This window comes from Solea senegalensis, linkage group LG3, assembly GCF_019176455.1.
Source record: "Solea senegalensis isolate Sse05_10M linkage group LG3, IFAPA_SoseM_1, whole genome shotgun sequence".
NCBI lineage: Eukaryota > Metazoa > Chordata > Actinopteri > Pleuronectiformes > Soleidae > Solea > Solea senegalensis.
Window position 1 is genome coordinate 27729220 of NC_058023.1, and position 15124 is coordinate 27744343.

The following is a 15124-nucleotide window of genomic DNA, read 5'->3' on the forward strand; positions in this document are numbered from 1 at the left end:
TCCAATCGAAAATGTCGATGTCCCACCGGGAGAGGCTATGCTAGGCTAACTAGCCGAGAGAAGAAGGCAAGATTGTTTTGCTATTCTGTGTGGACTACCGTGCGTTTTGGCCGGAGGTTATTCCACGTTTATTTATCACACAAGACCGTAATTTATCCCACATATTTATCTGTCATTTTTGTTTTGCAGTAACGCTAAGCTAACCTCATAATACATTGAACGTGCAAAGTGTTGCTATAGACATGGATGATAGCTAGTTAGCCAGGCTAGTTGTTCGCTGCCACTGTAGATAGCGGTTCAATCAGCCACAGAAAATGTTGTATTGGTTTTTGTGACTCGTCGGTGTAGTGTTGTGTCCTTAAATATAAGCGCCGTTGGTTAAAAGGATGTTAGTCTATCGGTCAATGTAGTTTGCAGGGATGAACCACATCCGGCTCTCAGTCATACACTGCTACCTATGTTATGTTTTTTCCCCCAATGTACTTTTTACACGATGCATTCATGTACTTTTTTGAGTAGAGCACTTTTCAAATTATGCACACGATTTGGAAAATACTTTTGCTAAAGACCACAGTCTCTCATTTTATGCCTAAACTGAGTCTGCAAATACTATATTGTGTGGTCAGTATTTACAAGACTACTACTACTACATAACACATTTCTGTGTATCCACTGTCCTATATGTTAGCCAAGTCCTATTTACTTTTCTGCTTCCTGTTTGCTTAGAGCTCATCCAATTGTTGTTGAAATTGTCACATCACTATTGGCTAGAGTGCGCTTATCTCAAACCTTTTCCCCTGTCTGTGTTCCAGGTTGTGCCTAAAATCCTAAATAACGCACAGAAACATCCTCCTTAAATCAAAAAGTGAGTTTCTAATTTATTTATTTTTTGGGGGGGAGTCAGCATTGTGAAATTGTAAATAGTTGTCCTGGTTTTATTTTATCATTATGATATCACTGTCTCCACCTACAGCGGGGTAATGGTGGAGAAACCTGTCAAGGATGCCCCATCATACATGACTTTATGCACATTGTTCTCTGTTGTGAATATTTAGATTGATATCGTGATGTATTGCGATATCATTGTCTTGCAATATAGTGATTATCACAGGATCGTTGTATCACATATCATATTGTGAGGTACCCTGTGATTCCCACTCCTGCACATCTTTCACTCTGCTTTTTTCAGTGACATACAGGAGAGACCGCAACATACGGGAGGTGTATGAGGACCGGTTCTTAAATGAGAGACCAGTGAGTGTGAACCGAGTCCATTATCCTGATAACACTTTTGACCGTCGCTTATCATATTCTAGTGCATGCACATGAGAAAACAATAAGGATCTGTATCTGTTTTTCAAGAAGCCAGTATGTGTCATTAAGAGGAGGTTCACAATGTCCTAAACTATTAGAACAGTTAAAGTTTAAGTCGACCAAGTTAAAGTTTAAGTACATGATGACGGTATTTTAAGAGCCTTTTGGCCAATAGGTTTATAATCCTAATGCAATTAAATTCACTTGAACAGTGGTCAACAATAATAAGTCAAATCCATTGTTCTAGGGGCCATCATATCCACGAGCTGGTGGAGCAGTGGACAGGAGGGGCCCCTTTGGCAGGCCAGAAGATGACTACAACCGATACGATTACGAAGGAGGGCCCCGCTTTTTCCCTAATGGTGGTGGCCCCCGAAATTACCATGAAGATCAGAGGGGCTTCCACGGCGACAACGCTCATTTCCCTGGCGAACGCCGAGCCGCCCCTCCACCTTCAAGAAGGGTGAGGGCAATATATGACTCGCATACAGCTTCTTATAAGCAATTGTGAAGATGGCAAAACAATTAACATTTGATTGACTTGTTAACTGAAGAGGTTGTTAAACTGTATTCCGTTCATTGTCATTCTGTTGCATTTGTTTTTATAACTGAAGATTTAAAGTAACTTAAAGCTGACATGGATTGATGTAAGTTAAATGTTAGTTTTTACTTAAGGACGCATCAACTCATGTAGAAAAACCTGCACTTTAAAGCACCTTGGACATATTTGTTGCAGGAGGAGTTTCCTTACAGAGGACCCAGGGAGGAGCCTCACACAGGAGGAAGGCCTATGGAGTTTAGGTAAACTTCTCCTTCTCCCAATGTTTGCCACAAATCCCCTGCTTCAGCTGAGGAGGCAGGATCTCTGCAGGAGTCTTGTTTTCACACCACCCCTGTTTTTAAATGCATGTTTACATAGCAGCAGCCATAAATCACTGTCTGCTCGAACCCATATTCGCCCGTCGCACCTTATACACATTTCTTTCAGTCTCGTGTCTCGCCCAGCCCATTAGACAAGTGTTCAGACGAGCAATGTCAGGGTGTTTAGAAATTCAGGCAAGAGATTTAAGTTGACAGATTTACAGGCGTCTTTTCGCCAGGGTTGAACCTTCAGTGCCAGTAAATCATGCTTTGCATGACCTGTTAAATCTAAAAATATACATAGAATAGACCAGCAAGTGCATACTTTTGATGGTGACTTCTTGACTTTCTTTTCATAACTTACTGGCCTTCAGTTATTAGCAAGCTAATAACTCATTTTCACACGTGATATCGGTGTTTTCATTTGTGAGTTTGGTATAAGTAGAGGTCCTTTTGACACTCTGGTCCAAGTGTAACTTATGTTATTATGTTATGTTAGTTAGTTTCTCTCTTTCTTCAGCATGAATGACATGAGAAAAAGGCCCTCTTTAACTTTGGCTGCATGCATGTTTCAAGTTTGCTTAAAACTTCACAAACAGAGACTAAAGAGATTTAATCTCTGTTGCTGAGGGCGTTGGGGATGAGTTCCACCAACACGTGTGGACATAAATTCTGTTTTCGGTCATAAATGTTCATATTTAAATGATTTATCACTGCACGAGATGGCACTTGTTTGATGTGTTTTTATCTCCTTAGTGCCCGAGCTCCACCTCCTCATAACATACGAAATCAGGGCATCTACCCAGCACCTAGATCGCTTCCAGAGAGCGGAGAAGACACACTAGTGCAGGCCATTCTCAACCTGGATAGAGGGTATGAGTGAATACATCTACACATGTGTAATCCATGTGCCATAATTGTTAACAGCATTTTGTTCATTTCAGCGAATGTCTGTAACTGGTTTATTATTTGGATGAAATGAAAAACTTGCAATGTTTTTCATGCATGTAACAGTATAGGGGCAGAAATGTTATTTATATACAGTAGAATATACTGAATCTGATGCTTGATGTGTTTTGTGCAGTGAACATTATAAACACTAGAGGGCAGCATTGTTCTTTGTCAGCACAGAAAGGGCTCAGGTTGAAAGTCACAGAACAATATCAGTAGTGGTGGATAGGGGGGAAATACATGTTGTCATCAACTGAAACACTAGATGTAATTCAGATTATGTCAGATTACATGTTCCTGTGCATTTGCAGAGAGGAGAGAGACCATTACAGAAGAAAAGCTGCTCCCTTCCCTCCACTCAGAGAACGCTCTCCGGTTCGCCGTGAGGCGGCCCGCTCCCCTCACAGCCGCTCAGGCTCCAGCGTCAGTAGCAGAGGCTACTCACCCGACAGAGCCAAGGGCCTGCCATTTCCCTCACAGCAAGGCAAGAGTATGTAGAATTGTTAGTTTCCCCATCGTCCTATGGAGCCTTTTCAGTTCAGTACAACCACCCGCATAAGTGTCTGCCCCACTCCCTGATTCCCCCACCTTTCATTTATTTGTTTCTTACTTCACTGTCTGTCCGTAACTGATGATTTGGCTCACTGGCTTTTTAGGTTCAGATGGTCCAGAGGGTCACGCGGGTGCTACTGAGCACCTCTGGGGGTCGCTCTTTACTCAACAGAGTGGACATGACACTTTGGGTCTGTACATGAAGCCATGAGCACATGATCTTAGACCTGGGTGAAGAGGAGATTGTCTCTCGCATGCTTTTTTTCGGCTTTCTAAATTTTAAAGCTGCAAAGACAGAGGACAAAATGTCTGAAGATACTTAATGACTAACTACGTTCAAATTGAATCCTATATAAAATATTAAAGCAAAAATAATAATGTCCTACAATTATTTCACCCAGGTCTGAAGTTAGTTGCTTCACCAATTTTGTTTTAATTTGAAAAATGTGGTACTTTTGCTGTTGTGTGTTCTATTTAGGAAACGTTTTCTACTTCCTGTTAGGGAGATACATTAGCACTTTTTACGATTATTCTCCGTTCACTTAACAACGCACTAAATCATTTATAATCTGATCTGATCTGAAAATTACTGTCTCCCAGTATGTTTTACAGTCGATATAAAAGCGGTCAAAGTATTTGGAAAAGTGGGAAATATCTAATTAGCAGTATTGATCAGTGGCAGACTGATATACGTATATTATTGATCTGACTGACACTGGACTGTAAAGTATAAAAGTGCTTAAGTATCTCCCTGTTCACTGCATGTTCTTTGTACATTGTGTTGCTTCATCTTCCAACCTCCTCGTTTCCACAAGCGTTGAAACCTTCTCCCATCTTCAGTGTTAGCCATTTCTTCTTTTTAACTTTCCATTTGTTTGGTTTCGTTTTGCCTGTGAAGTGTAGTCGACCATGGAACAGATTCCCGCTAGATGACCGGTGTTTTAAAACGCTTTGGAATGCTCTACTCTTGGAGGTCCATCCATCGATCATATTTTTTTTTACCGGTCTGTCCGAGCAGTTGGCATGATTGCAAGTTTGCTGTGGGATCAATGAGTGTAGTTGTCATGTGCACAGGCAGTGACCTGTTATGGTTTGGTCTTCCTACAGGATATGAAGAGTCTTATTCTCAGAGCAAGATGACCGGTGAGTACAGTCGAGTGGTTGGGGTGGAAAAGCTGCATCAGTCACAGTCCTGCAGTCGTCTACCATTTTCTGGCCTTTTTTCTGTTTTTTTTTTCTTTTCAATAGAAAGTCATGACGACAGTATGAGAGGACACGCAGAGGATTTGTTGTGCAAAAAAAAATATACAAAGGTTAAAATCGTTAAACTTAACCTAGTCTCGCTCTGCGTAACCTGAGCGAGACGGAGAGCGTTTCTAATCTGTCCAGCAGCCGTCCTTCCTCTCCGTTCTGTCTGTCACTTTGTCAAGCCTAATAAAGATGCCACCGGGTCGTGTGTGGATGAGGAGAGGAGAGAGGGTATAGGGTGACTGATGGATATTCCTGAAGTCATCCTTTCCACCCCGGGGGTTTTTGGTTTTATTGCTAGGTGCTAGGAGTTCATGTTTGCTGGAAGGACTCGGCTATCAAAATTACTCTTCTTTGTTGGTACTGGAGTGACTAGAGAGGAGGCAGTGTCCATAATGTTTTACAGTGAATCCACCACTTTATTCTTCCAGATGTTCTAGCCGTAGGTGCTTGTCTGGATCCCGAAACCAAACTTCAGCATGTTTACAGACCGTGCCGCCAAAAAGTCCTAACCCCGTCACTTTCTAGACTCACTAATCTTCCACTTTATTTCGCTAATTTCTGCCTCTTGCTGGTATCTTTTTAGTTTTTTTTGTCATCCACTCTCGTCTCACCCTAATAAACCTTTTCGTGTCACTCTCATTTTCCTCAGACAAAATTCCTGGTCTGTCAAGAGAAGGCTCGCCACACAGTGCGGTATCAATCAAGGTGAGATGATGATCTTTTACTCACAAGTATTGGTTTCTCGACAGTGCGGTACGGGTGTTATTGTACTTGCAATGTTACGTTTACTTGACTGAACAAAAAAAAGACAAGAACGCTTTGTTTCTTTTCATGAATATAAATCTCTGAACTCCACACTATAAATTACAGCTGTCACGTACTCCGACAACTGAGTTGAAACAAATATTACGTGACATTGTTTTCCTCTGAAGACGTATGGATATTTCCCCCCGGCCACATGTGACTTCATTATTTATCATTAATCTTACCGTTGATTGATCTCTTGTTATGTTGCCTCCGCTGCCTCGCTTAGGTGGCTAAGTGAAAGCTAAGTGAGCATGCGAGTCCACAGATTTGTTCGTTACTTTAGTTTTCATGTTCAAAGTGGATCTAAGACCACTTTTCACAGCCCCTGCTGGACAATGTGGTAATTACTTCATATGGTCTGGTGTGGTTCTGTGCTTTATAATTTTAACTGACCAAGGTCTAAAGGGTCAACTTTTAACGTAGTCCCTCAAGTTCAAACGGCTATCTGAATTTCAGATAAAAAGTGACAGCCCTACTATAAATCCAGCCAACTACTTTTTGGTGTGTGTGTGTACCACCGACTCTGTCTGTCGATGTACAGCAGGATGCACCTGGAACTTCTTAAATTCCATCCCTTTAATAAACATGGAGTCCCATTGAAGTGTGTTAATGGGTTTTAAAGTGGTACTCGCACCGAGCATGAAAGCCAAGTCCCCGAGCTTTGTTTACCTGTGGTGTAAGCAGACCTCAATCACACAAAGAAAGTAATGGCGGCGGGAAAGAGGGCTCGCGTGACGACGACATTTTGTTCCTCTTCTGCTATTAGAAAGAAAAGACTTTCACTGTTTGGGCGAAAGTGTTGAGTGCAGGTATCCACTGCTTGTTTGTTGATAACCAATGCCGAGGAGTAAATAGTATCAGATGTGATTAGGCTTAGCGTGGTGCATCTGGCACTGGCCACCCAGAAGTGACGAGGCTAGTAACTTACTAGCCCAAGTAAAACTTTATCACATGATCTTAGTCCCAGAGGAACTCATTGAGATGTGTTTTGGCTAACTGCGCGTCTCAGACCGTATTCTTGTCACACGTGATGGATGGATGGAAGAGAAGAGAAAGTATAGATGGCAAGCATTTGCATCATCTGACGACTTTTAAAAAGGTTGTGTGTGATTACAGGGTTCTTTTTCAGAGACAGTATTAAGTGCTCAATTGGATCACTTGAATCCTTTGCAGTCGACTTTTAAACGTTGTGAATTAAGCCCAAGACAAGCAATCCAAAATCTATCTTAAAACCAAACACTCTTGACTAATTATGACCAAATATGTGCATTTATCTCCCTCTTGATATAACACACAGTTTTGTTCAAGCAGAAATTCCATGAGTTTGATGAACAAACCTGATTAGTCAGTGCATTCTATGTTGCTGTTAGAATATCAAATGATATTACAAAGAAAGGTGAAGCTTAGCAGAATTGTATTTAATACTGTATACTAAATAACAAGGTAAACAAGGTAATTTCTTGAACTACTGACAATATAAACTAGACTTTTTTGCATTTTCACAATATGGCAATTTAAAATTGACAGTATTATTCAAAATAACTTAAGTAACAGTTGCTTCACGAGTGATTGTTGCTGGTTAAAAGCAATTTTGAGTCAAAAAGGGATAAAATGACAGCTCGGTCTTTGCTGATGGACTGTTTTTGCCCTCCCCCTTTTTTTAAGCTATGCTCCTTTTTGTAGCCACTGCAGTAAATGTCTAAAATGATATAGGTTCACATGCATAGCAAAACCACTTAACATTCTCATAATGTGCCTGAGTTGTAACATTTTTTACAAGTTATATCGTCACTTTGATCACAAAGCCTATAAAACTTTATGGTGAAATGTTGCTTTAATGTCCACAATGTGTCGTTACTTATCCCATTAGCAGCCCATAGATCTTCTAAAGGGCGGCGTGCTGGTCATTTGAAAGTTGACCCTTTTTCTGTTTTTGTTTCTAATGAACGAGCGTGAGCTCATGGACGTCCCGCGATGCATCCGAAATTACACGTTGCTCCGGAGAAAACGGTCCTTTCCTCTTCTTCTCCTCAATGTGCGTTTTTTTTTGTAAGAGCCACCTTCCTCCACCCCGTCAACTGCTGTGATCAAAGTTTTCCGCGAAATCCTCCTCCCCTCCACACACACACACACACACACACGGACACTTGATGTAGCCCGTGGTGCATTGTTGTTCCTCTGTTCTGAGGGCACAAACCTATAACCTTGGCCGAGATGAAAGCCCTGTTTCTGTGCCCCCAGTAAAGCTCGCACTAATGGCCCTGGCCTCTCTCTCTGCCTGCTGCGGTGTTTCAACAAACACATGCAGGCTTTCTGGAGCCACCCCAGACAGAAGAAGACTAAAAAGAGGAATGAAAAAGCAGCCTGGACTCTGGCTGTGACCCCAGGGTGGTCCAGTGTGGGTGAAGAGAGCATGGGCTAGAACTGGGAAAAGGTCACTGGAAGATTGCAACTTTACACAAAGCGACATTCCTGTCAATTGACAGTGTAACAATATTTGTGCAGGATTTTTCATCTCAAGCCACCAACAGGAAAGATGTGTCTCAGATGTCTAATTTCCCTGTGGCGCTGGTTTTGATCTGGAAAAGGAATTGCCTTAAAACAAATGTTCTTTACCGTGGAAAATCAAAATGTGAAATGCAGTACAAGTCCAATTTTTTACATTGAAATTAAATTACTCCTCACCTACCGCCACTTTCATCTAAATGTACATTTCATCTGCCAAGCTATAAATATAGACTAAAACATCTCTCCCAGGTAGGTCTGAGTCCTGTCAACTGACAAGGACGCACACACGGATTATTATTTTCATTGAGGTGAAGGAGGGATTGAGGCCGACGAGCAGAATTGTACATGTACATAAAGCAGTTTGGCTTCAGGGGAGGAATTTGATGGAGGAATAATTAGATGCCGCTTTTTACGAGTTGTGCCTTTTGTATTTAAGACCGCACTCAGCTTTGTGATGTACCGTCGCCTGTAATTTCTCTCCCCTGCCGTCACACAGAGATTTAAAACGTTTCCCTTAACGTTGAGTGGACTTTAGTCACGGCCCGGCAGTTCTGCTCCCTGGCCTTCATCTAGTAATAGTATCGGGGAAATGAGAAAAGAAAAAAAACTGAGTGTGGTAAACCAATGTTGGGCTCATTTATCCTCTTTGCTCTTTCTTTTGGCGTTCACACTGCTACTTATGGGTAGTCTAGTTTCCAGTCTTCCCATTAGAAGGCCCACCATGGCTTATCTGGCTAGACTTTTGATTCTCTTAAGATACAAAAAGTGCTCCCGTGTCTGTTTCATTGACAACATTCGCTCGATGACTAAGCCAGGCTCTTGTCATAATCTGCTAAGTAATAACAGTGCGCTGTGCGGAGGTCGTGTCACGTAATACGCCGTCGGTCTCGGTGCCGCAAATGATACGAATCCCCCGATTTTTCAATTTGCAGTAGATGTAACTCGACATCTATTCTGCACTCAACTTCCAAAGAGTGTGCTTTGACTTTTGCAGCGATTGCTATCCGCTCCAGTATTCCCACGCGACACGCTTCATCGACCGCGTCTTTTCTGTAGTCCGTCGGTCAGATCATGGCGCTGCGTCGATGATCTGTGGCTGTACGGTCAAGTTGCTAACCTACATTTTTTCTCTGCTCTCATTGTGTCTCTTCTGCCTTCTTGATTGGAGTTTTATTCAGTCATAAAAACTCTATCTTTAACCTCTTTCAGGAGGAGAACCACCCGCCAGAAGCGGAAAAGGAGGAGCTGCCCGTAGTAGCTCCTTTTGTGGAGGAGGAGTCTAGCCAGAAGCCGACAGAAAGTTTCCAAGAGAGACGAGCCCTGGCCATTGCAGCTAAAGCCCTGGAGATTGAGAAGGTGCCTTACTAACACTTGACACAGTACATTTGACTGGAGAAAGGGTTAAAATAACTGTTGAAATAACACTTCAGCAACTGGCGTGTGACCATATTATGTTCCCTTAAAGGTTTGACCACTCATTCATCATGACATGACATATACAGTGCCTTGTTGTACTGATTATGAGCTGATGAAAAGTGATGCATTTTATTCAGTCTGGTGGTGTTATGGGATTTTTACAATTGTTTGTAAAACGTCTCCATAAACGTCAACATCGCGGTCCGCGCATGAGACGAACTCCACCTCCGGCGTGCGATGCTGCTGCACATACGATGGCCTTGGGTTTTCTGAGTCACGCGTGTGGGATTTTACTGGACAGGCGTGAACAGAAGAGTCGCCGAACAAGGCAGGAAATGACCTTTTTCCGTTCACTAGCCACAGTGGTGGGCACGTCCTGAAATTTCGCCAGCCATTTTTTACAGATACCGGGTTTTTGTACAGTGTGGATTTCAAATTCTTCCAGCATCTTCCCTGGTGGCTCTTGTTAATCTCCCATCATTATACTTTACATGTGTGCACAGACAGTACACACACAAACATTTGGAGCCCTGTACACAAGGACACGTAAACAGAAACACAAGTGCAGCTGAGACAGACTACGCGTTTGCACATTCAATAAATTGGGAGGCGAACCATTTAACTGAGCCAAAACCACCCCGAGGCTCAGCGTTCCAGCTCTGCTCGGCTATCTAATGAAGGCAATTCCTGCACCAGTGAGCGTTACCGCTGCTTTACTGGGGCCATTAAACCTGAGCCTGCTCTGCCCCGGAGCGCTCGCTGTGCTCACACATGGAGCTGCACCACAGAGCCCACAGGCTGTTCTAACACCGCCGCTGACGCTGCAGCCTATAGCGCGTTTTATGGCCTGTCTATTTCTCCGCCATCTGTGCCTCCTTGTTCGGTACGAACGAACCTTTTGAGCTCGGTTGTTTTTGACTTTTCAGTCACATTATCAGGTATTCGTTTGTGATCGCCTTATTCATTTATGTAATCTTCACTGCTATAGCCCTCAATTCCAGCGAGACCATAACAGTTTTAAACTGATAAGCCGGGGAGGGAGAACAGTGTGTTCCACGTTCACAGGCGTCTGGAGTTTCAGGTTTTCATTCCACTGTTCCTGATTTGTTTAGATAAATATCCATTTTTCGACGACCCACAGTCTCGGCAGTTTTCCTTTGGAGACTTGCGTGAGCAGTGTGTGACTTGGCAGTTTTCTCTCGGAATTCTGAAATGCTGGATTGTCCAGTCGAGAGTGCGGACAATCCAGCATTGCACTGATTAGAAAAAGAAGTTATCAGATTTAGAATGTGGCCCGGTATCTGCTTTTTCTCTGGGTCTTTTTTCCCCACTAGATTTGTACATAGACCTTCAGTCAAAAACCTGAGAGACTTCAAACTGTCATGGTTGGTTAGTGGTCAAAGTGTTTCACAAACGTGCTTGTGTGTCGTGGCTGGCGTGATTAAATCGTCATCTCGCTCAGAATGCACTTTTCTTTTGGAGTCTGAAACGGCGCTTTCACGTTGTGCTCTGCCAAGTCATTGCACCCAGCGCTTTGCCCGCTTCACAAGTGTCAGCCAGATGTTTAGCTCCGCGCACCCAATCAGGTCTAGCCATCTCGTCCACACACACACACACACACACACACGGGGGCACAAACACAGTTCTGTCCGGTGGTTCCTCCTCTCGGTGTCTCCAGAATTTTCACAGATCGCAAGCTGGGCTTCGGATCATTGGCCGGGCAGTGCAATACCATTGCCTCAGAGTGTGTGTGTGTGTGTGTGCAACTCTTCAGCTGAAATTCAACCTGAATCCGCTCTCATTGTCGACGTTGACTTTGGCTGCCGCACAGACTAACTGCTTGAAGTGTCACAAGGCATGAGAGGCAATAAAGGGTATTATGTTTTTACTCCTCATACCTTAGGCCCGAGATACAAAGGGCGTTTTATTTCATTTATTGTGGAATTTAAACGCATTTGGCAGCAGTGAGTGAAGTCAGACGGTCCCTGTCTCACCGAGGACTTAATTTTAATGCACGCGGTTCTTTTCATTCTTTTGTTCCTTGTATCTCTGATGCCAGACAAGATCGCTCTCATTTTTTTCACAGTATGCACGTTGAACAGCTTATGGGAAATTAAAGTTTCTAAAGGTCTAGCGTGTAAAAGGTCTTTTAAGGCCATGAAAACGAGAGGGATTTTATTTTTAATGCACAATTTCACAACATTTATCAGTGAAAGTTGCATGTTGCAGCTGGATATTCCTCATATGTTTAGTTTTGTCCATTGTGGGCCACTGTAAAATCAAAGTGGACCCAAAGGGCGGCCTCTGTACAGCTGCCCCAGCTCCTGATTAGGAATATATAACACGCTCATTCTGGATTAACGAAAAGCAATTCCCCCGCCTTTGCATTTCGAAAACATTTTTAGAGGGGGGCGTTTTCAATCGACCCCGCCCATAGCTCAAGAACCGGTCCTTTCCTTCCTGATTGGATAACAAGGGTGGTACTTCAGGAAGCGTGCTCAAATACAGGATATACATTTTCAGCACTCTGTTATCTAAGAACAACTCTCCCTCGCATCCTCAGAAGTTGTTGTCGGCACGTTTGATTAGATGCTTCCTTTTATGAGAACTGATAATTGACCAAATTCACTGTAATCAGCTGTTGGAGGTGACGGAGGGACACCGACGAGATTAGAAGGACTTTGTTTATGAAACACAGCGGGGGGAGATGACAAGAACGTGACGTCTGTACTTAGTCCGACTGTTGTGACCATTCATTGTACACGAGGAATGTATAGAAACGCCCAGAAGAGGGGCTGCTGTCTGCGTTGATTCCTGTAATTGTTTTGGTCTTTGACAGTTTCGCTGAGCTATCAGCCAGCGAGGTAGAACGAGGTGGTTTGTATCCAGTGACTGAAACTCTGCCTCACATGGTGGAGATACAAATAGTTTCATTCCCAGACAAACAGAGGAGACGGTCCAGAGATTGTTAGTGTTGTATAGGTTTTTTCCCTATTCCTGAAGAGAAATGGAAATTTGCACTTTCCAGAGAGGTTTTTAAAGAAGGTCCTTGTGTGTCATGCGTGTTTGTTTTAGATATGTGGAGCAATTTTGGTTTCCATCTGAAAAATGCACCATAGTCATATGTGTTTTGATTGTTTAATAGAAATTATCATCGCAACCATTTTGATCATTATTATAACTAGAGCTGCAACTGCCGATTATTTTCTCGGTTAAATCGATTCACCGCTTGGTCCGTAAAATAATGGAAAACCTTACAAAATGTGGATCGGTGTTCGTCACACCTGGAAATGAGGATGTTCTCAAATGTCCTGTTTTGTCCACAAACCAAAGTGATTCACTTTTAATGATTTCTTTGTTATCCAGAGCAAAGAAATGAAGAAAATATTCACATTTAAGAAGCTCAAACCATCGGAAATCTTGTTTTAATCATGAAAAGAAAGCTTCAAACCGATGAGTCGATTATCAAAATAGTTGATGTTAATTGTTTCAGCTACTAATTATGACATCATTTTCTAAGGTTTTTTTAAGTACACTGCAGAACCTCTTGTCCATTGGAAAATAAATAGTTGTGGATTTGAAGGAGAAAAGTCCTCGAGGGCTTAACCAATAATGAAAACAGTTATCAGCTGCAGTCCTGTCTCGCGAAGTCTGTTTATAATTACTTTGAAAGTTGCTTTTATTCCTTATAATCCACACCAGTGGATTATAAGTGGTGCTTTGTGGTGTGGATTTGTTTTTCTGTGCGTAGGAGTTTACACACCGTGTTTTAAAGAGGTTCGAGTTGCCCTAGAAAACGGAAGCATTTACCGTCCCTTTGAAATGACTCTGGTTTCTCTCTCTGTGATTTCATTGCCAGCTCATGTGTGGGAATATGAGATTGAAACAAGCCTATTTTAGTATTTTTGCAAAACCAAACTGAGGAAGCAGCAGACTCCCTCCATTTCTTTGGAGGGGGGGATATTTGGTGTGAAATAGCAGCTTCCTATCAAGACACCCAACACCTCTTCCTCATTGTCCCTCAGACACCTATTATGCGCCTCTGAGCTTCTCCTGAAGAAAGGTTTTATTGCATCTTGGGCTACCCTGTCCTATATAAAGGGCCTCGTTAAACTTGAGAGGATGGGTGTTTATCGTTTGACACCAGATGATGCGTGTTAACACCAGCGTGATCTGCCCGGGCTCGGCGACACTCGAGTATTGACACCTAGGCGACAGGTGAAACAGGAAGGGAGCAACTTTTCATCTCCTCAGTTAAAGCCTCTCCTCCTGCAGCTCATAACCTACTGCCCGTCGACACCTTCTAGACCTAAATCAACATGCAAATGGTTGTAAATGTGTTTTTTTTTTTTTTTACATGGAATTTTCACACTATTTGTCCATATCCTGTTTACGCCCCAGATGTACCGCCAGGACTGCGACACGTTTGGCATTGTGGTGAAGATGCTGGTCGCGAAAGACCCCAACCTGGAGAAGCAGCTGCAGGTTCCCCTCAGGGAGAACCTCGGAGAGATCCGCGAGCGCTGCCTCGAGGACCTCAAACTCTTCATTTGCGAGCTGGACGACGTGGTCCGGCAGACGGAGCCCTCCGTCTGTGACTCAACCACTGCGTCCACATCCTTGGCAGGTCATAAACTCTCAAAGACGACAGTGAACCACAGCTCCTCTTACTGACACGTTTGGCCCGTCCCACTCCCGTCAACACAAGACTGAAGGTGGTAGAACCGCCGGACTTAACAGCCGGACATCTTTTGATAAACTTAAGAAACGCTGGACTGTGAAGGCAATTCGACGGCACGGCAATTTGAAGAAAATCTCGGCATGAAGAGAATTATCTGTGGGAATTATCAGTGTTAGTTTTGATCAGAGCATTTTTTCACTGTCAGGTTCTCCGTGTAAAGGTGTTCAATGTTAAAATAAGTCAACAATACATTTTGTTTATTTAAAAAGTGACTTTTCTCATGGCACAGTGGTTAAAAATGGTTAATATGGGTATGATGTTCTTTCATCGGATTTTTTTTTTCTCTTTTGTTTGTAAGAAAATCCAGACGAGATTGATTTGTTTTGTAATATATGTGTTTTTCTCAAACAAATATGACTTGATGCTGCTAACTTTGCAACAGTTCAACATCCTTGTATAAATTCGTACTGTCAAGAAACGCCAGGTTGTCTCAGTTTGCTTTTCACAGTTTATATCCTTCATAAAAAAAACGTGCACAAAGCTTTTTTTAATATTATTATTATTTTTGATTACATGGAGACCGAGCTTTGCACAAATAAATGTCTCTGAAGGTTTTAGTACACATCATTTTGGTTACTTTGTTTTTGTCGCTAACTCGAGATGCATGTTTAAATATTATTATGACAGCTCTTATTTATAAATAGTTTGGAGGTTTTTTTAACGTGGTCCAACTCATGATAGTTGTGAATAATAATAATAATAACACACACAAAAAAGAAATGA

At 42.5% G+C, this 15124-nt stretch overlaps 1 protein-coding gene across 4 annotated transcripts; it reads left to right on the top strand.

The window, feature by feature from the left end:
• The first annotated feature begins 48 nt into the window (after positions 1-48).
• Positions 49-14965, top strand: pphln1 (periphilin 1). 4 transcript variants are annotated; one of them, XM_044020981.1, is made up of 12 exons: positions 49-147; positions 813-865; positions 1190-1254; positions 1562-1777; positions 2051-2115; positions 2932-3048; positions 3438-3616; positions 3783-3869; positions 4786-4821; positions 5579-5634; positions 9454-9600; positions 14062-14965. In XM_044020981.1, coding segments are annotated over exons 2-12 (1242 nt in total). In that variant the 5' UTR covers positions 49-147; positions 813-864; the 3' UTR covers positions 14335-14965. The 4 variants fall into 4 exon arrangements, with proteins under 4 accessions (XP_043876916.1, XP_043876914.1, XP_043876917.1 ...); XM_044020979.1 differs by having other exon boundaries at positions 49-116; XM_044020982.1 differs by having other exon boundaries at positions 49-116; positions 3438-3610.
• The last annotated feature ends 159 nt before the right edge of the window (positions 14966-15124 follow it).